Source organism: Lycium ferocissimum, unplaced genomic scaffold (genome assembly GCF_029784015.1).
Source record: "Lycium ferocissimum isolate CSIRO_LF1 unplaced genomic scaffold, AGI_CSIRO_Lferr_CH_V1 ctg546, whole genome shotgun sequence".
NCBI classification, from domain to species: domain Eukaryota; kingdom Viridiplantae; phylum Streptophyta; class Magnoliopsida; order Solanales; family Solanaceae; genus Lycium; species Lycium ferocissimum.
In genome coordinates, this window is record NW_026725993.1 from 160,255 (window position 1) to 185,897 (window position 25,643).

General features: G+C 33.4%; 3 protein-coding genes across 4 annotated transcripts; 1 reads left to right on the forward strand and 2 right to left on the reverse strand.

The window, feature by feature from the left end:
- The first annotated feature begins 561 nt into the window (after positions 1-561).
- Positions 562-6,747, forward strand: LOC132044918 (cytochrome b561 and DOMON domain-containing protein At3g25290-like). The gene is made up of 4 exons (XM_059435454.1): positions 562-1,035; positions 2,062-2,511; positions 3,964-4,227; positions 5,627-6,747. Exons 1-4 carry the CDS (start codon positions 832-834, stop codon positions 5,915-5,917), a joined length of 1,209 nt encoding a protein of 402 aa, XP_059291437.1. The 5' UTR covers positions 562-831; the 3' UTR covers positions 5,918-6,747.
- A 10,131-nt stretch (positions 6,748-16,878) lies between these two features.
- LOC132044920 (G-type lectin S-receptor-like serine/threonine-protein kinase At4g03230) lies at positions 16,879-17,650 on the reverse strand. 2 transcript variants are annotated; one of them, XR_009412306.1, is made up of 3 exons: positions 17,516-17,650; positions 17,228-17,437; positions 16,879-17,123 (listed from the first exon to the last, which is right to left on the reverse strand). XR_009412306.1 is itself a non-coding variant. In XM_059435458.1 (3 exons), exons 1-3 carry the CDS (start codon positions 17,639-17,641, stop codon positions 17,025-17,027), a joined length of 309 nt encoding a protein of 102 aa, XP_059291441.1. In that variant the 5' UTR covers positions 17,642-17,650; the 3' UTR covers positions 16,879-17,024. The 2 variants fall into 2 exon arrangements, 1 of the variants encoding a protein (XP_059291441.1); XM_059435458.1 differs by having other exon boundaries at positions 17,354-17,437.
- Positions 17,651-17,661: 11 nt separating this feature from the next.
- LOC132044924 (G-type lectin S-receptor-like serine/threonine-protein kinase At2g19130) lies at positions 17,662-18,698 on the reverse strand. Its single transcript, XM_059435461.1, has 3 exons — positions 18,203-18,698; positions 17,846-17,998; positions 17,662-17,729 (listed from the first exon to the last, which is right to left on the reverse strand). Exons 1-3 carry the CDS (start codon positions 18,696-18,698, stop codon positions 17,662-17,664), a joined length of 717 nt encoding a protein of 238 aa, XP_059291444.1.
- Between the last annotated feature and the right edge of the window lie 6,945 nt (positions 18,699-25,643).

A 25,643-nucleotide genomic window follows, 5' to 3' on the forward strand; every position in this document is an offset into this window, starting at 1 on the left:
TATATATTATTACACATTATTTGAGTATGACTGTTATAGAGAAGTAATTTAACAAACAGTGTACCGTTATAATGAATGTGACTAATTTTATAGGCAGAAGAACGACAATTGTAGAGAAGAATTTGACTGTATTATGTAAAAACACACACGTAGTTAAGTTTGTCCTTGGAGTGTAATTCCTTCCTATACACTAAATACGTGAAACACATTGCTACATTTGGTTCTTTATAAGCCTATATAAGTATCCTAGGGGGAATACAAAGTAAAGGGTGACGCCGCATCTCACTTTGGTAAATAAAGTGAAAAACTTTGTAATAGTAATTGAAACACTGCTTTACCATTTTTCCACCTTCTTCTACTTTTTTTTTTTTTTTTTTTTTTTTAATAATAAGTTTCTCATTCAGTGTTTGGTATTCGTATTGGGGCTCAATTAACTATGAATTCACATTGAAAAGTCTCATTTTAGGGGTAAAATGCTCTCAAACAAAGGCGACTCTATATCACCAAGGCTCGAACCTGAGACTTCTGATTAAGAATAAAAGATTACCACTCCAGCACAACCCTTGTTAATACCCTCTCATACTTTGTTCCAATTGAGAAAAAAATCTCAGACCTTATCCAAAAAAGTGAAAAAATGATGCAAGAAACAGAACATATACATTACTTCATTTAAACTCCAATTTTCTCACTCCATGGAAAACTCATGGATGCATATGTTCAAGTAAATTTCCTTCTTTCCCCTTTTAACTTAGTTCTTATATATACCTTACCTTGAGGTAGAAACAAGAAAAACTAAAAGCCAATAAAAGTTAAGAAAAAAAGAAATTGAGGATGTCTCTATCTTGTTTAATATTTTTGGTCTCAAACTCAATCTTCCTTTTGTCTTTATTTTCATTTACAATTCATGCCCATCGCTGCACTGAGGACTTTTTGTCTGTAGCCCAGAGCAGAAATCTAACATTATGCAAGAGATACGAACATAGCAGTGGCGTTGAGTTTGGATGGAATTTCGAGAACACAACTCAGACTCTCCAGGTTAGAGGCGGATCTAGAGCTGGTTCTATGAGTTCAACTGAACTTGTTTCTTTTGGCTCGATCCATAGATGCATGCATAAAAATTGTATGCTTGTCTTTTTGTATATAGGTTAGATTCATTCGATCAACTTGTAGTGTTCCTCTTATTCAACTATTTTGAACATTTCCTATCGAGCACCTCATATCTTTCTTGGGGCGTTCGAAGATTCAATCATTTTTGTATGATTTCTCTTGCACTTCCCTTTCCAATGAGTTCCAAATTTAGAAATCCTTTATTAATTAGGTTTTATCTCATCTTCTTTGGAAAATCCCAAAGCTTTTTATTGTGGTGATAATACCAAAATATCAAGCCTGGCGCAGTTGTCTTTATTTTAATTTTGATACTTATGACCCTCTTAAATTCTATATTTTCCTATTTCATTCTAGTTTTTTTTTTTTTTTTTTTTTTTTTTTTTTTTTTTTTGGAAACTAGTTTTTATTACTTCCTCTGTCCCAATTTGTTTGACACTTTTCGCTTTTCGAGAATCAAATGAGTTGTTCTTTGACTGTATATTTTTCATATGTCTTTTAAATATTTTATGTTATTAATTATGGTGACTTATGGTACTTTTTACGTAGTTTTCAAATATTTAAATTTTATTTCAAAAGATTAAAAGATTCTATTTTCAAACACACGGCCAAAATTAAGAAATTTGACTCTCGAAAAGCGAAAAGTGTCAAACAAACTGGGACACAGGGAATATTTTATTTATTTATTAGTGATAGGAATTTTCTTGTTAAGACCTTACTTCTGGAAAGTTACACCGCAAATAGGGGTTTTTGTTCTTGTGTATACGTAAATTTGTTGAATCCTTTTGACATGCAGAAGTTGGTAGTACAATGGTAAAAATGGTTCACGAGTTAGGTCAGTTGCATGTTCAAAATCCCAAGTGTGATGTTCTTTTATTCCTTTTAAACCCCTCAATAAAGTTTAAAATGCTACTAATCCACTGGTTGTAAAATCTAAATTCGCCTCTGCTCCAACAGGTAATGGTGGGAGCTAGATTAGAAAGTGAAACAGGGTGGCTAGCTTGGGGTTTGAACTTTGGACCAGAACCAAGAATGGTGGGGACCCAAGCACTTATTGGTATCAAACAAACAAATGGTTCATTTCTTGGTGACACGTACAATGTCACACAATATATAAAGATAGGGTGCAAGCTCTTACCTTCTCTTATTGATTTGAATGTAAGGAATTTGAAGTTTACTTCTTTGGAACATCTTCAGTATCACATTATAGAAGCCACTATACATCTTCCTCAAACAGTTAATGATTCAAGAATTAATCATGTTTGGCAAGTTGGAAAAGTTGCAATAGGAATGGAACCCAAGATTCATGATAAACTTCTCCGTAACTATGATGGAAAAGAGACCTTTGATTTGCATACTGGCACAGCTATAACTATTAGAGCTGGTAGACGTCATCAAGCAAGAGTTGTAAGCAATATATTATTTAGTACTCGTGTAGTTTCTTACTCTTTGACGTGCATTATATTATCATCTGTTGAACATTTGCGTTGTATCTGGCTATTTTGCTGCTATACTTTTGTATCTGCTTCGAATTACTTTTCTGTTCCTTTCACTTTCCTTTCTCTTCTTTTCTTCTCTTTTCCTTTCTTTGAGCCGAGGATCGATCGGAAACAGCCTCTCTACCCCACAAAAAGCAGAGTAAGGTCTGTGTACATCCTACCTTCCCCAAACCCCACTTGTGGGATCACACTGGGCATGTTGTTGTTGTATTACTCTATTTTTTCCCTCTTGCATGGTTATGACTATATTAAATTTTCCGGATTTATTTTATATACACCGATTGTACATAATTTTACGGTATGTAGAGGTTACACCTTATTTTTCATGTGATTGATCCCATTTATTATGCACGGTTATGTAGTTATCTGGTACTCCTTCCGTATTAATTTACGTGACACCTTTCGAATTTCAAGAGTCAAACAGGTTCCTATTTGACCGCAATTTTGTTCATCCACCTTATAAATATTTTGAATTGTCAATTATATATTATTACTATATCAATTATATATTATTACTTATAGAACTTTTTACATAGTTTTCAAGTATGTAAATTTTATTTCAAATATTTTAAAGAATTCATGTCCGAATTCACAGTCAAATTTAATAATTTGACTCTTGAAATTGGAATAATGCTACATAAATTGAGACACAGAAAGTAATATTATAGGTGACCTGCTAGTATAATTTATTAATTTTATACTGCCAGCATATAGAGGTTAAACTCGTATTTCCTTTCATTGCATCCATGCAACCTTCTTGAAATTGGAATAATGCTACATAAATTGAGACACAGAGAGTAATATTATAGGTGACCTGCTAGTATAATTTATTAATTTTATACTGCCAGCATATAGAGGTTAAACTCGTATTTCCTTTCATTGCATCCATGCAACCTTCTAACTATTGGAGTAGATGGAATGAGCTTACTCATAAATTGTAATGAGTGCTTCCTCCAAATTTGCTTATATTAGAAGCTAAAATAAAGAAATTCTAACTTTTAGAACGTACTTTGCTAAAGACCCCATAAATACTTCTGAACAACGTTAATTTGTTAGCTTAAAATTGACGTTGTTATTATACTTAGAAGGCTTTGAACCCTTTTGAGAAAAGTAGCTTAAAATTAAGATTTGATTTCACCATGTTTTTTTTTTCTTTCATCTACTCATATAATTGAATACAGCTGACCTAATTTGGGATTACGGAATATTATTAATTGTTACCTGTGTATATTTCTCGTATACAAATCATAATTTCCATGTGTTTTTAAGCATTAACGCATAGATATCTAAAATTAAAATTTTGTAGTAGGTCACTCTTGCATATTAAAAAAGTATTGCTTAATTATTTTTGTATTTGCAGGCTCATGGAGTACTTAACATTATTGGTTGGGGTGTAATATTGCCTATTGGGGTGATAATAGCTAGGTATTTCAAAAAGGGACCAATACATTGGAATGAACATGATCAATGGAAACAAGCTCACAAGGCATGCCAAACATGTGGATATATTATTGGTGCAACTGGTTGGGCACTTGGACTCTGGCTTGGAACTTCATCCAAATATTACTCTTTTCCCAAACATGGAGCTTTTGGTATCTCCATCTTCACCTTTGCCACCCTACAAGTAAAACACTCTCTCTCTCTCTCTCTCTCTATACCAATTCTTAATTTTCTTTTTATTTTCTATATCCTTTTATTGTGCCCAAAATTATTTAAAAAAAAAAATGCATATATGTATATTTCATATGCTCGTTATCGTTAATCGTAGTTAATTAATATGCGGAAAACATCGGCATTCCCTTAGACTTCTCACTATATTTCATTTAATCACTCGAATAACGACTTGTTATAATTAAGCACCTGAATACAAGATAAAATGTTTTTATTAGACACTTCAAACTCGAATTTTAGAGAGTTTCAGCGAATGTTCTCAAGCACCCATTACGTGGTAAGTACTAACCACATAAAATATGTCATTTTCTTTAATTATCAATCTCAATTGGAACATATCTGAGGTTTTACGGCTTATTGAGGCTGATGTGTATAGTTAAAAGATGTAACATATTTTAAGTGGCTAACTTATCCATATAATGGAGCTAGCGCTTGAAAACACGCGCATAAGCTTTTCAAAAATTTGAGCGGGAAGTGTCATATTGGAACACTTTATCATGTGTTTAGGTACTCAATTAGGACATACCTTAGCTCAAATATCTAAATAAAACATACTAATAAAGTTGAGGGAATGTTGATGTATTAATATGTACTATCATCTCATGAATCCATCACTTAATTATGATAAATTAATATATTTTGCATAAATACCGGTGTAGATAAATAAAGCTCTCTCTTCAAGAGCCCCGACTGCTATTCTTTATACTTACTATTTCTACATGCCCTTTGAAATGATTAACTTGTATAATTGGTGGCAAAATTTGATTTACTAATCAACAAGACTACCGTGGATTTGAAGTGGGAGCGACGGGAGAATTTCATGATCTTTTTCTTTTCCCTCAATTAAAATCATTATTATGAATATTGATCGTGTAAACAAAAATGCTTTTACGTTATCAATTTCTTTCAAAAAAAATATAAGATTAAAAAGAGATGTTATTAGAAATATGCATTCTACGTTCCTCCTAGTTAATTTTATTGATTTTACCTTAATCATTGTTGAAGTGTATGGCCATCTCATCTCAAAACTTAAGTTGTTAGAGAGAATATATATACTTTTATTTACTTAATTATATTTTCAATATCCCCTCACGTGTGGGCTTGACTTTTTTCATCGGTCAGGCACATGATTTTTTTTTTTAATAATGATAATGAGTGGCGGTGGGAATAGATTTCAGGACCTCTGTCTCCTCTGATATCAGATATCATGTTGAAGTGTGTGACAATCTCATCTAAAAACTATAAGATATTTGAGAGGACACACTTTTATTTACTTAATTATATTTTTCAATAATGTCAATACTGACAAATATAATGTACACTAATCATTTGATTAACAATAATATATACAGACGCTGGCATTGAGATTAAAGCCCCACAAAAACGATGACCTTCACACATACTGGAGTATATACCATCTTTCTCTTGGCTATGCATTACTGGTAGTGATTTGTGTCAACATATTCAAAGGGATCAAAATAATGCAAGAAGAAGAAATATGGAGACCTGCCTACATCACAGTTGTTGCCTTTCTTACTTTCATCTTCTTAATCTTTGAAATCATCAATTGGCTCCGATTCAAAGTTGATCAATTGAAGAAGGAAAAAGACAACTCAGCTGGAACAATGTCCAAATCGACATAGTAAGAAAGAGTCATCTCATTTTCTTACTTCTCAATTCATTCACTTCAAGACTAGTTGCAGAAAGAAGTCTAGTACTTCTTATGACGTGTTTTTTTTTTTTTTTTTTTTTTTTCATTTTGGTATCTATGATGCCATATCTTTTTTTTTTTGTTTTTGTTTTTTTTTTAAATGATCTTTTGCAGTGATGGTGGTGTTTCAGTTAGTTTGTGCACTTCAAAACTATATATTTACTAATTATGTGTTAACTACCACCATAACATATGTTGTATAACTTAGTCATATCTATTCTGTTTGAACTATACAATGTTTTTTATTTTTAGGGTGGAGGGGGTTGATGACCAGACACTTTTCCAATTATTAATATATATATATTTTTTTTGTTGAAAAAAATAACTTAGGTTTATTCAAATTTATTTTTGTAATATTTCTTGTGATTTGACATATTATACTTACTTCCCTCATTTTGATATTTTTGTAATAGAAGTGACCATTGATAAAATTTATATAATATTTCAAATTGCCCTTATTTTTTTGATACAGTGAAAAACAAACTAAATAAAGATCTTAAAATCATTCGTAAGAAATACGACTTAAGTTTAGTTAAGAGAAGGAATCCATGTCTTTAAGTGCATGATTTCAAAGTATCAAAGCCTCTTCATGATTATATTGTGTTATTCATTTGCTAGAATATCGGCACAGTGCTTTGCCTCCCTCCAATTATGTGTAATCGTAGCCTTGTTGGCCTTCAACAAATATCAACAATCTTCAATAATAGGTTTAAGCAGACGTCACGTCCTCCTCATTGATAAGCTTTAATGCATTTAGGCAATCTGTGTCCATTTCTACCGCTTCAAATTGCCCTTATGGCACTACGTGTAGAATACTATGTTTTTTAATAAAAGTCTGCTCTCTCAACTACAACTTACGAGTTGAAACATTCAACTTACTTGTTACTGTTATGTAGGGATCTAGCAGTTCAATTGGTTGCTACCTGAACTTTCATCTTGTTGTTGAAGGTTCGAATCCCCACATTGTAATCCCCTCCCCCCATTTTCCCCTTCTCCTACCCCTATGTAATAATTTTTTTTTTCTTTAAAAAGAAGTTAATTGTTACTGTTATTTCTTTCGTCGTAAACTATTGTATAATGCATCTTGCTACTACTCAAATAGGATTTAGATTTTTAATTGTAAATTTCAAATGTATATTAATATTTTAAATTCAAAAAATAATGATTAACAATTACTTTACGATGGGTGAATATATTTCATATCTACTTTCAGGCCGTGTAGAATTTATATCTGAATATGATTTTTTTCAATATTTAACAATTATTTCCCTAAACATTTAGAATGTTACATTAACACTTAGCCTAATTAAATTTAAGTCCGGTCGGTTAACCATTGTTAATGGATCTTAGAGGATGTCTAATACCTTCCCTCTAGGTTAGTTGAACCCTTACTCAGATCTTTTGGTTTCGTAGACTTTAAAATAAAATCAACTTTAGGTAATCACTTTAATTAACTTTAGGTGCCCTAATTCACCATAAATAATTAGGTGGCGACTCTTAACTTTAAATAACCCCGGAATTACCCGGATGTTGTAAACTATTTTGACTTAGGTTAAAATAGGGTATGCTTGACTTGGCGACTCTGCTGGGGATCTACTTAGGTTCTAACCATAACAGGCTTAGTTTTAATTAGGCTTTGTGTGCTTACTTTAATTTTATTGTTATTGACTGTTTTTTACGTGCTATTAATTGCTTGTTTGATATAAACTGTTTAAATGTTACTGTTTTGATAACTGTCATCCCGTATCACTTTCCTCCACCTCTGGAAAATTCACACAAATTCACACACTTAAAGCGGTTTCGCGGTTCGCGGCCGTGCACTACTAAAACACCTTTTAGTCGGATTGATCTTGTGGATTTAGTCGATCGGCGGTGCAGTTGACAGCCACGGACTTTCCACTCCCGAGTTGTCCACTTGGGAGAACCTTGTGTCATAGGAAGCCAACTCTTAGTCAGCCTAAGATAGAGCTAAACCAACACCCGTTATAGGAGCATACATTTCATAACCTAGGAGGTTTAATACCCTTGGTGTATTAAACCCATTAGATGACTTTACCCAAACGTCCAAGTGGGTTCACGACCCCAAGTGACACTAAATCATACTTTATGTGCATGTTTGAAGGGTAATTGTGCCTAAATATTGACTATTTGCTTTAATTAATTAAACTTTAGGAGGGAGAGATTGACTAACATTTCTATGACAGGTATGGATCTGCATTGGAGTACAACAAATGCCGAAGACCAGTGACACCACAAACTGGAGCTAGAAATTAGACATAGGAAATTGTGTTTACTTTATATAATTTGTGTTTATCACTTGTTTGATATGTAATAATATTAAATTACTTTTGTACTTTATTTTGGGAAATAGAATTGGTTTAATTAATCAAAAACAATGGGATGACATATTATGGCACACTTTACCCTTCAAACAAACGTTAGACCTACCTCTGGCACAAAGAGGTCACCTGCATATTAGGACGTGTTATTGTCTGATATACCCATGTACATTTGTTTGACAACTTGTTTGACTTTAATGAACTATTTGCCACATGACCTACTTGACTTTACGTGATCATGACTTTACTTAAACTGACATCATTTGCACTATTGTGTTTCTTTTTATTTTTTATTATTCCCAAAAAGAGAGTTGATTCGTGTTGACACTCGAGATGGCCGACCATCCTTATCTCACAAGGTCAAAGACGTCTTCGTTACCTCAACGTAGCTGGATGGTTCAAGGAAAGGAAATTATTATGTCTGATCCGGCCGCATCTATTCCAACTGGTTCGGAAAACATCGTGGTCTCTAGTGATTCTCCTGGGACTTCCGAACGTGATGAACATATCGCCCGCCTGACTCAAGAGATCGCGGATCTACGCGGAGAACTAAATCGAGTTAGAAACATGACCAACTTACCCGTTACACTCCAAAGTCCACCTCCTGAACCTATGAACGTCACACCAAACCCGCATCATTTTCCAGTTTCGGAATATTTTCCTCCTCAAAATAACGCATCTACCAACAACAACTTTCCTTCAATCACCCTTGCAAATCCACCACATGTCAACTCACCAAATCAATCACTAGGTCATACGCCTTACATTCCTTTACCCACCAACACTAATCCACCACTTACAACCACTCCTCTAAACCCGCCAAACCGAGCCATTACATACTATAACTATCCACAACAACCCTTCTACCCTTACCACTACACTGAACTCTACCAAGCTCCACTAACTCCTTACCCTGTCTACAATACCCAAGCAAATTACTACCAACCCCGAGCACCTCACTATCAAAACCCACGTCCATACCAACTTTGTTCAAGCTCCCACTTACCAAAATCGACCACATACCACACATAAAGCCCGTCCAAACCCGGACGTCAAAAATACCCGAAATTACACTCGGTTCGCTGAACCTTTGGCTCAATTATTTGAAAGGCGAAAGCGGCGGGCGTGGTACAACCTATTGGAGGGAAGATTCCCGATCCTATTCCAAAATGGTTTGATGGTTCCAAGCGCTGTGCATACCATTCTGGAGTTGTGGGGCACGACACTGAAGATTGCTATGGGCTCAAAAACAAAATTGAAGCCTTGATTAAGGAAGGAGCAATCCAGCTCACTGGAGCTCGGCCCAATATGAACAACAATCCCTTTGCCTACTCACGAAAACGCCAACGTGAACATGATAACTATCGAAGAAGTTAAGAATTTGAAAGAGGCCATTGCGCCAATTGGAAGATGGATAGGGCATGTCATCAACTTTTGTTGCTTCCGTGGGGACAATCCCAAACAAGTACCAGTGAAGATTGCTACACCGGGGTGCCGAACCAGGAGAGACTCTGAAGAATTGGACTTGTACTCCGTCCCTGGTTCGCCGGGAGTCTTGGTAGATTTGAACATGTAGTGAACTTTTGAGATAGCACAATTTTAAAATTGAGGCTTAAATTGTGCCCTAAAACTTTTGTTGTTTCGCCTCATCTTTTGGAAGCTTAAATTGCAAAAACTATGAATGCATTTATGATTTTCCTCAATCATCTATTATTATTTTCTACTTTATTTATCAAATCTGCCAACTCTATGATTGTGACATAAACAAATAGACAACATACACCCCGAGAGAGTAACAAAGAAATTAGAGGACAAGACAAGATTCCATTTGAAAAAAAAAAAAAAACGAAATAGCCGATAGGTGATGTCATAAACCTCAAAGCTAGCTAAGAAGAAAAATCAAAGTACGACATTCGATTAGACAGCCCAGTTTGCAACCTTTCCTTAATAACACCATACGAACTACGCTGACCTGATTCCCATGGTGGGATACATAGGCAGCCCACATAGGGTTCGGTTGCATTATAACAGAAAATCCAAAAATCCTTATTATCTAAGAATAACTATACATGGCCCGATTCCCTCGGCGGGATTCGTAGACTATCAATAGACGAGTCAGTCACATTTAGATAAAATCCAACAAACCTTTAGCCATTTACATAACAGAACTACGCCGACCTGATTCCCTTGGTGGGATACGTAGGCAATCCACATCGGGTTCGGTCCCTTTATTAGACAATTTCAAACCATTTTAGGTACCCTGCGAACTACGTTCTGACCTGATTCCTTTGGCAGGATACGTAGGCAACCTATATAAGGTTCGGTCACACCACAACATAAGTTTAGTACACCCTTCTGAGCCAAAACTGGGGCATATTTTGAAAGCATATAGACAAAATGGTTGGACATCGACAAGATTAAGACTACCAGACAGGAAATAGTATAGACAAATGACTTTTCAATTGTGTCACAATCCGAGGTTGGCAGAGATATTTTACAACTTCCACGCATATATTTACATATATATATTTCTTTACATATATCCATTTGCATATATATACTTATATAATATAGTTACGTTTCCTTATACATATACTTACATACCTACCTTTCAAATGAAATACTTCCTTTCAATTGTTTCACTACTGTTCATCTACCAAGGTTTGAACGGAGACCACAAGATCCAAACAAACAACAAATGGAGTGCCCACAACGTCAAGATTCGAGTCAACACGAATCAACTTCCCCCTCCCAAACTAAGAATTTTTCTTTGAGTGCAGGAATTAAAGGTCGCGAGACCAACGGTCAAGTCCATCAAACATGGCCGAGAAACCCCGCCTTAAAAGCCAAACGGCTTTATTTCCAACTTTATCTCTCTTTCATTCTTTATTACAATAACTTTATGACTTTATTAACAATTATACCTGTTTTGTAGGTTACCGAGATTGAAGATGAATTAAATCGAGATTACGTATCGCTAGTTTGGCTTATCACGATACCGTCAACATCATCACCAAAGCGGCTATACTATCACTTCTCCCTCTCTACTTTATCATTTATTTTACCAATTTTACGAGAATCTACATTTTATCATTCACTTTACCTACTTTAATCACTTTATCACGAACTTTGCGGGGATTATCATTAAGTCTCCGAAGACAACCGGAGGGATCATCATTAAGTCTCCGAAGACAATCGGGGGCATCATTCGGCTACACAGCCTCACATGCATAAGCCAGACGGCTACACTATAACTTTACTCTCTACTTTATCATTCACTTTACCAACTTTAACCACTTTACCTTGAACTTTGCAGGAATTAACATTAAGTCTCCGAAGACAATCGGAGGGATCATCATTAAGTCTCCGAAGACAACCGGGGGCATCATTCGGCTACACGACCTCACATGCATAAGCCAGACGGCTACACTATGACTTTACTCTCTACTTTATCATTCACTTTACCAACTTTAACAACTTTACCTTGAACTTTACAGGAATTATCATCAAGGCTCCGAAGACAACCGGAGACATCATCCACTTTACCACTTTACCCTGGACTTTACGGAAATCTTCATCAAGTCCCCGAAGACAACCGGAGACATCACATGGCTACGCGGCCTCATCTGCATAAGCCGAACGGCTACACTTTTACTTTACTCTCTACTTTACTACTTTACTTTACCATCCACTTTACCTACTTTAACGATTTTACTTTAAATTCCGCAGACATTGTTTATCATCGAGTCCGGAGAAGACAGTGAGGCCTTATTATCATTAAAGTCTTCGAATACAATAGGAGATATTCAGCATAAACATCGCGCATTCATTCAAGTCCCTGAAGACAACCAGAGACGACATTTGGCCACACTGCCTCATTATAAGCCACACGGCTTCATCCTCACTTTCACACTCATATTTATTATCATTTTTACATTCTTTATAATTTTACACTTTTAACTTTATTACTAATTTTGACATGAATTTCAGTTTTGACAGAAAGTACAATCTACATACAGAAACGCAGCGCAACGTGGAACTTTATCTTACGCGATGAAGCGGGGCAAACTTGTGAAGAGGAATATCAAACTCACAAGCAAAGGTCACGGATCTACTCTCGAACTCAACTCCGCCTATGTCCACAAACACGTGATACGTAGGTTAATCTTTCTTTCATATCCACCGCTAAACTCTACTCAAGCAACTCCTTTCACAATCTTGTGTCCTTTCCTATATCCCAGTCTCACCATAATTCAACACTGGGGCAAAAGCGTAGCGTCAGTATCGACCCGCTTCTTTCGAACTGCATACAACTTGATTCTCACAAAACCCGAGACATGTAGGCGATTCGAGATTGGGTTCGGCCATAATTCTTTTCATCCCATATATTTTCCATCATTTCTCCTAAACCGTATTTCTCAAGTTCTTCCAAGTCATACTTGTTGGTCGGAACAAAATCGGCTTCTACGTCAACTTCTTCGCCCGAAAACTCTTACATCGTCTCCGGTCGAAAAGGATATATGTTGACACCCAATTTTGTCCCTTCTTTATTCAAATTTATTTCCTTGGGCTTTTAAATTAATTAAACCTAAATATTTTATTTTCGCTACTATTTTTTATTTTTTATCATTACTTTCATTTTCACTATGCTACTATCAACATTACTTTCGTTACTTTATCACAAATTTTAAATGGTTCGTCATCGTTTCATTTCTAAGATTTGTACTCGTTAAATTAATTTTACTTTATTAAATCCTTTACCTTCTACATACTAATTATTATTTATCTTCACATAATACATATATTGTACTAGTTGTTAAATTAGAAGCCCAAATCAATAATTAAATAGAGGAGGAAAGACCCACATTTTCAGCCAATTAATGGCCCAAACGGACCAGCCCATTACCTTCATCACCCGACCAAAACAACCATCCCCATTATCATTACCCGATCCACACCTCTTTAATTAAATCCAAACGAAATCCCATCAAAAACCTTCACCGTATTTTCTTTTCATCTCTCTCTCTCTCTCTCTCTTTCTCCTCTCTCTCTCTCTCTCTCTCTCTCCCCCTTTTAGCAAGAAAACAATTTCCCTCTTTTAACATCACAGAATTTGGACGCTTCGTTTTCATGCAACAGGCACAGTTCCTGACCTTTTCTCTCTTCTTTCTCTTTCCCTCTGCTCTCTTTCTCGTCGTCTTCCCCCATTTTAGCAAAATACAGTCCCTTTTTCACCATGGCAGACCTTGCCAGTTCATTTTCGTGTAACACCTTTCTCTCTCTCATCTCCATTGAGCTGGTCAACACAAATAGCCAAAATACCTTTCTGAATTTTTCTGAAGCGAATCAACTTTAGAGATTCGAATCTGGAATCCAAACGGCTATTTCAACTTTGGTTTGGAGCCAAAAATCGGGGATTCAAAAAATAAAACCGAGCCTTTTACCTATAAAAGGGACCTCGTCCCGAGAAAAAATGGAAAAAAAAAAAAGAGTTCCTGACCACTGAAAACTCTAAGACATTTAAATTTTTTTTTACAACGAGAAAACAAGGGACGGATCGGGGAGAAACGAGTATTTTCTATTGAAAAGTCTTGAGCTTTCTTTCAATCTGGTCCGACCCTTATTTATATTGGAAATTTTGGAGACAAACGGGATTTCTCTTCTTCAAACAAAAAGGTCGGTAGTTTTGATTCGAAAGACTTTTAAGTTTGAGTTCGTCGTATCGAGCGTAAATCGGATGAATCGGCGCCTATTTGAAATAAAAACATGAATTTGAGTCTCTAACGTAAAATCATGCCTTAGTAGCTTATGTACTTTCCTATTTGTTCATATGTTGTGTTGATATTTCATTTGTTCGACGTTGTGTTGATGTCTAGTTTGATGTTTGTTAATGTTAAGTTTGACTATAGGAATTCGGCTTGTTTGGTTTATATGTAGCTTATAAATGCTTACATGTTACGTCTAGCCTTAATGTGTGTTGGATATATATCTTAATATCCTTAAATTTAAAGGTTAAAACAACTAATGCACGGTGTAAGTTTAATTTCATATAATTTAATCGTATGATAGTTAGATAGCTTTGCTCTTTTTGAATATGCCTTAAAATGCGAACTAGTTAGGTACCTATACTTGTTGGTCGTAATCTTTGATGTCCTTCACTTTGCATTAGCTAGCCCCTTTTATTTAAAGTGAACAATTTGAATTAACCTCAAATTTCGAATACATCACGATTAGTCCTCAGGATTCTTTTACCCGGTTTTAATGGTATGGCTAAGCTTGAGACAAACGATTACAATTTAGTTCAACTAATAATTATGTTTGTTGGTTGCCGATCTTTTATGATGTCTAGACCCAGTTTTTAAGCCTGATGTATCTCTTTGAACAAAAGAAAATGTGTCAGTTGGAGGTAAAAAAGGGAACCCTTATATTCTTTTGAAATTATTTCGTATCCATTAATGCTTAGCATGATGACATTTACTTGATTGAATAGAGATTACAAGGTTGTTGACTTTTCTTTCATTGATCTAAACATTTGCTATTTTATTGTTTCTCTTTGTTGATATAAAAATGTTGACCTTGTTGAAATGTACTTGATGTTTTTTTTTAATAATATTCACATATAAGGAAATAAATGGTTGTATGGTTAGATTGAATGCTACTTGTTTTTTTATTGTTTTCAAATTTGTCGGATGTTGTTTCAGTCTATCGTCTCAAATTAAAAAAAGAGTCTTTGCTACAATTTACCTTCATTACTTAATAAACATGTATAAAATTGTGGCTTGTCCTCTGTTATAATCCTCATCTTCCTTTTGGTTCTTCTGGTTTTACTATTTCCACTATTACGTTTGATGTTGTTTTGTTTCTTGTTTAGTACAAAGGTTAGTATGATCTTACGTTAGCTGTTTAGTGGTTTGCCTTTATGTTGGGTCATGTTTAAGGTAGTTTGAAGTGTTAGTTTCATGTATGATTGGTGCTGTCCATTATAAAAAAAAAAAAAAATGCAGTCTATTGACAACCGAGCATTAAAAGGTGATTTAGCTAAAAATGTTGACTTATCTACACTTAAGGCAGTTACATCTTGATATTTACGATGATTTTGTATTCCAACTAAATTCTACATATGTTGCCTACATATAAGTAGAGCGGAATGCAACGATTAGGTGTTCAAATGAATTTGATTATGCCTAGTGGGTTTTGATACTTGCCTTGTCTAAAACACGAATATACATTCGATATATATGATATACATACTTTGGTGTGTCTATCTTTATATTGTATATATTTGTTAAACGGGTAAATAACATATAAGGTTGATAATGCATATGTTATCACCATATGCTATTCGGTTTTGATATATATATGTATACACGAGATATACCTAGATATACATAATGTATACATGATCTATTGGTTTGTCTCGAACTTATATTATATATGTTTAACCTTATTTATTGACTGCCTGCTAACCTCTTTTCTCTCATTTTTGTGCATGACTATCGTATACGAGTCCCTCGGACTTGTCTCCTCCCGCATTTTGGCGTTGGGCCAAAGCCCCCGAAAACATGTTCCTCCTACATACCGCCCCCGCGGCAAAAAAGAAGAATGGAAAAGAAAAATTTGAAGCCCAAACCCAAACAGTATGTCCAAGAAATGGCCGAGCCCATTTCATTATATCCACTCCTCCATCTTTTTTTGTGTGTATTTAATGTTTATTGTATGACTAACATTCTTTTGTTGTGTTAATTTAGATAAACCTTAGTGACATTAAGGGTTTTAGCTTAGTAAATGGGTAGGAAGAACTAACAATTAATGTCATAAGTTTCATTTTCTTCCTTTATATTATAGTTATTTATAGTATCTTAATATTATTTTCAAAATAATTGATTTTTGAATGGCATATTTTGAATTAAAGGGGTTATGTCTTATTTATTACCATCTTAGAAATTTCGAAACATCACTAATACGCAAACATAAAATCAAATATATTTTATAAATAACTCTCTAAGTTTTGAATTAATTATGCATATTCTTAAAGAATAGTTAATAAAAAATAAAGAAAACTCTCATCGGCTATTTTGTTTATACTACTAGAAATGCAAAACCAATTAATACCTCGCCACTTGAATTATGTCAAATATTTATTAAACGTTACTTATAAATCTTCACTTTATTCTATTTATAATTTTCTATAAATCTTATTTTAATAACATTATATTTCTATAATTTTAACAATATTTACAAACTATTTTAAACATCTATAATATTACATTTACACTTAGCCTAATTAGATTTAAGTCTGGTCGGATTAACCATTATTAATGGAACTTAGAGGATGCCTAATACCTTCCCTCTAGGTTAGTTGAATCCTTGCCTAGATCTTTTGGTTTCATAGACTTTAAAAACAAATCAACTTTAGATAATTACTTTAATTACCTTAGGTGCCCTAATTCACCGTAAGTAATTAGGTGGCGACTCTTAACTTTAAATAACCCCGGAATTACCAGGATGTTGTAAACTATTTTGACTTAGGTTAAAATAGGGTATAACAATATATACTTACTAGGTTCCCACTACTTTATTCGTATTTGCTTCTGTTACTTTTCCTTCAACAATCCTCGCCAAGCCAAAATATGAAATTTTCGAATTCATCTCCTCATCTAATAAAATGTTCTTTGGTTTTCAAATCTCTATGAATAATCCTTAGTCGTGAATCATGGTGAAGATAAGCAAGACCCCGTGCAATGCCCAATATGATGTCATAACGTTTCGTCCAATCCAATAATTGACAAAGTGTTCCATCTAGCATCATTACCATGACAAAGTTACGGTGATGTCAATAAAATTAGATGATTATAAAAAACATATGACTTCGAGAATAAATAACTTATTAATGCTAAACTTACCAAATATGAATGTATCTAAACTTTTATTCGGCATATATTCATAAAGTAATATTTGTTCGGTTGCATTGATGCAATAGCCCAATAGCCTCACTAGATTTCGATGTTGAAGCTTGCAATAAGAGTTACTTCATTCTTAAATTCATCTATGCCTCGTCCTGAATGGCTGGATAACCTTTTCACTGCAATTTCTTTTTTGCTTGGAAAGATACCCTGCAAACGTTTTTCATCTCATTACTATAGTCAATGCAGCCGTACCAGTCCACAGAGGTGTAAGAATGAAATATTCACCTTGTAAACAGGACCAAATCCTCCTTGTCCAAGCTTATTTGCATTTGAGAAGTTGTCTGTAGCTGCCAAAATAGTCTCCAAGTGAAAGTATGGAACATCAATAACTTCATCACTGTTTTCATTCATCAATACTTTTGCTTCATTCATCAATACTTTTGCTTCTCCTTCAACCTTGTGCCAGTGAGATATTTGTGCCCCTTGGGTACCTCCTCTGCTATCTGAATAGAAAGGGGAAAATAAGAAAAAAGGGACCTCATTACCTCAATTGGATTAAGAATGACCTTTGGAAAAGAAAAATATCTTCCAGAGTTTGATTCATATCAGAATTACCTTCTCTTGGATTCATATCAGAATTACCTTCTCTTTTTTCCATTCTTCTTCTATAGTAAATGTAGGTAAAGCTGCCTATGAGTAGAGCCATAAAAACTGTTATGGATGAAAGTATAGGTTTTAGCTTCATCGATATCATAACTTTAGGTTGAGCTGAAATTAGAAAGCCAAAAACAAATCAGATATATTTAACATCTACCTTGAAGGACTTGATGCAAATATTCAGTAGACCTCAGAATTTTAACAGTTCTGTTCACTCTTAAGTTTTACTTTGCTCAACTAACTCCTCAACACAGGCAAAGGAAAAGGAGAATCATTGTTGTTAAGTGCTAAGGTTAATAACTATGCTATTCTAACCTGCAGGTGAGCCACGTTTGACAAAGATAGTCCTTTCTGTTTCACTTTTGCTGAGTTGTTGTAGATTGAACAGATCTCCGGTCCAAATTGAACAGGTGTCAGAACCATCATAAGTATAAGCAGTGCAAGCGCAATTGTTAAAACAAGTAGATCTACACCGTGAGGCTTCCCTAACAGTGATATTAGTATCTGGAGGAGCAGGTGGTCTCATGATTGAATCCATCCAAAAACTATCATGGTCTTTAGTAATTTCATTACACTGCTCCTTTTGGTCTCTTACACAACCACTTGAATAATCATTTGAATTCCATTCTGTATCTGATCTTGGCTTGAAGCCGCTCCAGCAATTGCAGGATGCATTAGCATTATCGCAAACTCCAAACACCCCACAATTGGCATAAACATCACATTTTTCTCTTGGTTGATTCCAGAATAGATTCCAAGAAATTGAAGTATCCAACCATGTTAGATGCTTAATTTGTCCTGAGACATCCATTATCAATCTTGACGCAATTGCACGACCAGAATGGAATATGTAAAATATGACTCATTCTCATTATCGGTGTAGCTGAAATTAAATATGTAGTTTAACCTCATTTCAGGCACTAAGCTGAATCTTTGGCCATTCCATGAACCACTTGCCCAATACTCTGTAGTCCTATTCCATTTTATAACAAATTGAACATGCTTTGGGTCCAGTTCCACAGAATACAATCCTGGTGCCGGATCGTTCATATTCTTCCATGAAATCAGTTCCTGTTTTCTTTGTGTACGTTTGTCATATCCAAGCTTAGCACCAGGCAAAAATGTCTGCGTTGGGTAGTCAAAACTTTGCCAAAGTTGTAAGGGTGTTGATGAATTTGACATATCACTCAAAATCAAATTTCCATCGTCATGAAGAACTGCTATGACTGAATTATTTGAAGTTATACTCCTCGCAATATCTGTTGACCAAACTAAGCCTTGAAGTCTATCGAGAAGCACCAGGTTGCCTTGAATAATTGTCAAATTGGCAGCATCATAATCAAGAGGTTTATCCCTATTTGCTACCCAAACTACAGTTTGCGATAAAATAGCGTTCTTGTACCATATGCCTATGTAATATTTGGAAGAGTTACCAGGTCTGAAGAAACCAAGCTCAAAGATCCCACCTGAAGAGACAATTATTTGGCCAAAAGAAAGAGATTCATTCCAAGAAATGGTGTCCCCTCCGATGGAGAGCATGAAGTATCAGAATTGAATAGCTCTTTTTCATTTCCATGGCTGCACAATTTGTTGGCAGAATGGATGGTGTTAAAAGAAAAGATAGCAAGAGTCCTTGGTAGAGCTCTTGATGAAAGGAGACTTCTCTTTTGGGAGTCAAATTATCTTTCATCTAAATTCAAACTTTAATTGTAGTAAATTACTTTTCTTAGTCTTCCAACTGTCAATATCAACCTTCTATTATGATTGATCCTTATTCCTAACCATGTTTGATTTTTCTTCACCCATTAAAGCAGTTGTTAAAATGGTTTTATTAAGAGAAAATTTCTTTTTATACATTCCACTTTACTCTAAGTTGATGCCAAAGTTGAACATGCAAAGAACACAAAAATACTCTCCAATTGCAAGAATGTCGTTATAGTCATCCTTGTCCTACTTGGTACTTTTCATATTCTACTAGATGGCCTGTGCCCGTTCTGCGGACGGCCCAACACTTTAGATTATAGTATATCTATATATATGTAGTTGTGTTTGGATAGTAATAATATATATATATATATATCCATGTTTGATTTTTCTTCACCCATTAAAGCAGTTGTTAAAATGGTTTTATTAAGAGAAAATTTCTTTTTATACATTCCACTTTACTCTAAGTTGATGCCAAAGTTGAACATGCAAAGAACACAAAATACTCTCCAATTGCAAGAATGTCGTTATAGTCATCCTTGTCCTACTTGGTACTTTTCATATTCTACTAGATGGCCTGTGTGCACTTTAGATTATAGTATATCTATATATATATGTAGTTGTGTTTGGATAGTAATAATATATATATATATATATCCATGTTTGATTTTCTTCACCCATTAAAGCAGTTGTTAAAATGGTTTTATTAAGAGAAAATTTCTTTTTATACATTCCACTTTACTCTAAGTTGATAGTTATACATATATATGTAGTTGTGTTTGGATAGTACTAGATTATATATATATATATATATATATATATATATATATATATATATATATATATATATATATATATATATATATATATACACGAAGCATGGGTTTTGTGCTCAAGTATCTAAAACTTTATTATATTCGTGTTTGCTACGAAAATTCATTAATACTTTTTAAAAGAGAAGACTTGTTTAAAAGGAAACTATTTTCTTCTCTTTGAGATAAAACAATAGTAATATTTAAGCATCAGTTGATACTTTCAATTGTAATTCGATTAATTTAAAGGTGTAAAATACTTATTATTTTTTATCAAATTTTGATTTGGATAATTCTAATTCAAATTATTAAATTAATTTTACATGCTTAAAACGAAACAAAGTAGAAATTGATTTTCTATTTAAACGAAGAAATGCTATTTTTTAATTTTTGGTAAATATTCTCAGTTTAGTTCATTTTACTTGTCATGTTATCTTTTGCATGATTTTTTTAAGGAAACGTGAATTAGAATTATAATTTGACTAATTTATCTTATTCATTATTTGATCTCCATTTGATATTAATTTCTTTTCACATTTATTAGAGTAAGAATAAAAATGAAAAAGTAATTAAATTCTATCTTATTTTAAAATATAAATATTTTAAATATATTTATTTTAGTAATCATAACAAATAAATGACATGGCAGAATAGCAAATACAGCAATTAAATATCTAGATTAGATCTTAGGCTAATATAAGAAATGAAAAGAAATTGTATGTATTTGCCTACTAAACACTTTGAAGAAAAATAATAATATGGGGTCCATGTTTTTTGCTGTGCAATAATTTCATTTGCTCCCATTAATGGGTTAATACGCATGTAGCAATGAATCCACTGTTATTGACTTGATGGGGATACTTTGGGAATTACATGAATATTGTTTAATTTTTTAATATATGGGGTGCACGTTTTTTTTTTTTTTTGACATTGGTTTTTTTTTTAATATGGGGTCCACTTTTTTTTTTCCATGAGTTTGGAGAGGGTGGGGTTCACTTTTTTCCTTTTTTTTTGTTTTTAACTATATAGAAGCATTTTTTTTTTTAAGAGTGACTGACGATGAAGCATGGATGGGTAAACCGTCTTTACATATAGTAGAAAAATAGAAATATAATAAAATATTTCTATCTACTTTTTAAAAGAGTTGGTAATATAAAGTATAAAATGTCATAAATAAAAAAGTGGGTGGGACCACAAAGGATTTTTTTTGCCCTTAAATAAAAAAGTGGGACCAAAGGACGGACGACGATCTTACTTATAAATGGCAATATATATATATATATATATATATATATATATATAATATATATATATATATATATATATATATATATATATATATATATTGTTCAAAACACGATTAATAGAACATTGTAGTTTGTCCGTATCCAAAACTTTATTATATTAGTGTTTGCTACGAATACAAAGTTGACAAAAATTTATTAATAGACTTATTTAAAAAGAAACCATTTTCTCTCTCTTTGAGATAAAACAATAGCAATATTTAAGCATCAAATGATACTTTGAATTTTAATTCGATTAATTTAAAGGTGTAAAATATTCTATTGTTAATGTATGTAGATTGGGCCTAAACAGTACCTATTATTTTTTATCAAATTTTGATTTGGATAATTCTAGTTCAAATTATTATATTAATTTTACATGTTTAAAATGAAACAAAGTAGAAATTTGATTTTCTATTTAAATGAAGAATTACTATTTTTTAATTTTTGGTAAATATTTTTGGTTTAACTCATTTTCACTTGTCCATTTAATATTATTTTTTGTTTTATGACATTAATATCTTTTCACATTTATTAGAGTAAGGAAAAAATGAAAAAGTAATTAAACTCTATCTTATTTTAATATATAAGTATTTTAAGTATGTTCTTTGTACAATAATTTCATTTGCTCCACTAATGGATTGATACGCATGTGGTAATGAATCCATCATTATTGATTTAATGAGATACTTTGGAAATTACATAAATATTGTTTGATTTTTTAATATGGGATGCACTTTTTTTTTGACATTGTTTGTTTTTTTAATATGAGATTCATTTTTTTTATATTGCTCGATTTTGTTAATATGGGGTTCACTTTTTTTTTTCCGTGAGTTTGGAGATGGTGGGTTTCACTTTTTTTTCTTCTTTTTATTTTTTTATTTTTTTATGGGATTCATTTTTTTTTATATTGCTTGATTTTGTTAATATGGGGTTCAGTTTTTTTTTCCGTGAGTTTGGAGATGGTGGGTTCCACTTTTTTTTTTTTTTTTTTTTTTAATATTGGTTGGTGTTTAGTTGGGGCCCACACTTTTTTAAAAAAAAATATTGGTTGATGTTTAGTTGGGGCCCACATTTTTTTTTATTTTTTTTTAGTGAAAACGGACGACGAAGAATGGTTCAATCCCATGCTTCTATATAGTAAAATATTCTATTGTTAATTTATGTAGATTGGGCCTAAACAATACCTATTATTTTTTATCAAATTTTGATTTGGATAATTCTAATTCTAATTCAAATTATTATATTAATTTTACATGTTTAAAATGAAACAAAGTAGAAATTTGATTTTCTATTTAAATGAAGAACTACTATTTTTTAATTTTTGGTAAATATTTTTGGTTTAACTCATTTTACTTGTCATGTTTTTTTTTTGCACGATTTTTTTAGGAAACGTCAATTAGAATTATAATTTTACTAATTTATCTTATTAATTATTTGATCTCCATTTAATATTATTTTTTGTTTTATGACATTAATATCTTTTCACATTTATTAGAGTAAGGAAAAAATGAAAAAGTAATTAAACTCTATTTTATTTTAATATATAAGTATTTTAAGTATGTTGCTGTACAATATTTTCATTTGCTCCCACTAATGGATTGATACGCATGTGGTAATGAATCCATCATTATTGATTTAATGAGATACTTTGGAAATTACATAAATATTGTTTGATTTTTTAATATGGGATAATTTTTTTTGACATTGTTTGTTTTTTAATATGGGATTCATTTTTTTTTATATTGCTTGATTTTGTTAATATAGGGTTCACTTTTTTTTCCCGTGAGTTTGGATATGGTGGGTTCCACTTTTTTTTTAAAATTTTTTATGGGAATCATTTTTTTATATTGCTTGATTTTGTTCATATGGGGTTCATTTTTTTTTTTCGTGAGTTTGGAGATGGTGGGTTCTACTTTTTCTTTTTTCATATTGGTTGGTGTTTAGTTGGGGCCCACACTTTTTTTTAATATTGGTTGATGTTTAGTTGGGGCCCACACTTTTTTCTTTCTTTTTCTTTCTTTTTTTTTTTTTAGTGAAAACGGACGGCGAAGCATGGTTCAATCCCATGCTTCTATGTAGTTTAAAAATAAAAATGGAACTTTCTTTGTTGAATCTACTTTTCGTACCAGAATAATATTAAATAATTTCTTTTCAGACTTTTCTTCCATGGAGTTACTGCAGTCAAAAAAAGTGTCTTGTCATATTTCTGATTTTGTAAAAACGGAGAAAGCCACGTCAGTTGTGTAATTGACTAAGAACTGTAATTTTTAGGCAGCTGATGGAGACTGTCCAGATAAATGTTCGCGTTTCTTTAAACAGGAACACAATAATGAGCTTTTTTTGGCATCAATATTTCAGGTCAATCAACTGAAGTTCTTTTTCCATCTTTTCTTTTTTGCTTGATACAAATCAATTTTGGAATCCAGGCAAATCTCTCACTGACAAAAAATGCTTAAAATGGAGATTGGTATGGGGTTGTTCGACCTATGTGTCGATTTTCTTGGGCCGGTTATTTTGGAATACTTCACCTATCTATCATAGAGAAGAGAAAACATTTTTTTGCGCGGATTACCTTCTTTTGGGGTGGTCTTTAAATTTTACCCCTTATATTTGTGGTTTTTAAATTTTGGCCCTCATATTTGTGGTCTTCAAGTTTTGCCCTTAGCTGGAAAGGGTGGGCGAATACTTGAGGTGCAGATCGAACCCCTGTCGAACGTAAAATAAAAAAATAATTTTTCAAAAAGCGAAATTTAGGAGGCGTGTATCTGAATCCGCTGTTTTCTTAAGGAAAAACTAAAGGATTATCTTTGAATCGGCGTAACTAAAGTACGCCCGTAGCCCGAGCTTTTCTTAAGGCATAGTTTAGTTATGCCGTAAAGGCGACTTTTAGTTGGCATGCAACGAATGTATCCTCATGAATGACTTTTCCATAAGGCACGTAGACTTTCTTGTATAAGCAAACTTTTAGTTATGCTTGTAAGAAAAGTTAGCACTTATGGGGCATACCTTTAGTTATGTCTTATGGGGCATACTTTTAGTTATGTCACTTTTAGTTAAGGCATAACTAAAAGTATGCCCCAGGCGAACTTTTCCTTAAGGCGTAACTAAAAGTTTGTCTTGAAAAGTAAAAAGAAATAAAATATACGCCTCAAGGAAAAGTTTGCCCCCTCCGGCAGCCTTTTGGTTAAGCATAACTAAAAGTCTGCCGGAGGGGGTAGAGTGAAATTCAAACTCTGCCTTGCGATTTTTTTTAAAAAATTTTTGACTGAGCGGGGGTTCGAATCCGGAACCCATAGATTTTAGGCGAAGGGCAAAACTTAAAGACCAGCAATTTGAGGGGCAAAATTTAAAGACCACCCCAAAAGAAGGGCAATTCTGCAAATGTCAGAGTGACAAGTTGTGTTACGAAGTGTGTGATAGTGAAGTTGGACTAAGCTAATTTGAGCAAGGCAATTAGCAGTTAGTGAGTAACTAGTAAGGTAATTAGTTTTTCTTAGTTTCCCACCCCGTGTTTGGTACATAGTGACGGATCTAGAATTTTCACTGAGGGGTTCGAAAAATAAAAATGTAGTGACTGGGATTTGAACTTGGAACCTCAAGGTGCCTAAACCACTGAACCAACCTCTTCGCTTGTTTTTTGTGGTGTTCAAAATCCATATATGTACATAAAAAATGAAAAAAAAAATACCTTATGTATGCGGTATAATTATTTGCCGAGGGTGTTCACCCGAACACCCTCGGCGGGCCCTAGATCTGCCCTGTCGGTTCACACATTGAAATCCGACTATATTCGGATTCCGGCCGCGTAGGGTTCATTTTTGTGGGGAAGCACTCCCTATCAAGGTTTTTTCCATACTAAGAACAAATCAGGAATTTACGGTTGGGGAGGAACAACCTCTTCCATTGCACCACATTCTTTGGGGTACGTTAATTAGTTGATAGATTAGTGCACAT

Coding starts and splice junctions, on each gene's coding strand:
- LOC132044918 (XM_059435454.1), top strand. CDS start 832: ATGTCTCTATCTTGTTTAATATTTTTGGTCTCAAACTCAATCTTCCTT. Junction 1,036..2,061: donor ACACAACTCAGACTCTCCAG/GTTAGAGGCGGA, acceptor CTGCTCCAACAG/GTAATGGTGGGAGCTAGATT. Junction 4,228..5,626: donor TCACCTTTGCCACCCTACAA/GTAAAACACTCT, acceptor TAATATATACAG/ACGCTGGCATTGAGATTAAA.
- LOC132044920 (XM_059435458.1), bottom strand. CDS start 17,641: ATGAATGAAAACAGTGATGAAGTTATTGATGTTCCATACTTTCACTTG. Junction 17,438..17,515: donor GATTTGGTCCTGTTTACAAG/GTGAATATTTCA, acceptor AAACGTTTGCAG/GGTATCTTTCCAAGCAAAAA. Junction 17,124..17,353: donor TAGATGAATTTAAGAATGAA/GTAACTCTTATT, acceptor TAATGATGCTAG/ATGGAACACTTTGTCAATTA.
- LOC132044924 (XM_059435461.1), bottom strand. CDS start 18,698: ATGGATGTCTCAGGACAAATTAAGCATCTAACATGGTTGGATACTTCA. Junction 17,999..18,202: donor CAAACGTGGCTCACCTGCAG/GTTAGAATAGCA, acceptor TTCTAATTTCAG/CTCAACCTAAAGTTATGATA. Junction 17,730..17,845: donor TGATATGAATCCAAGAGAAG/GTAATTCTGATA, acceptor CTATTCAGATAG/CAGAGGAGGTACCCAAGGGG.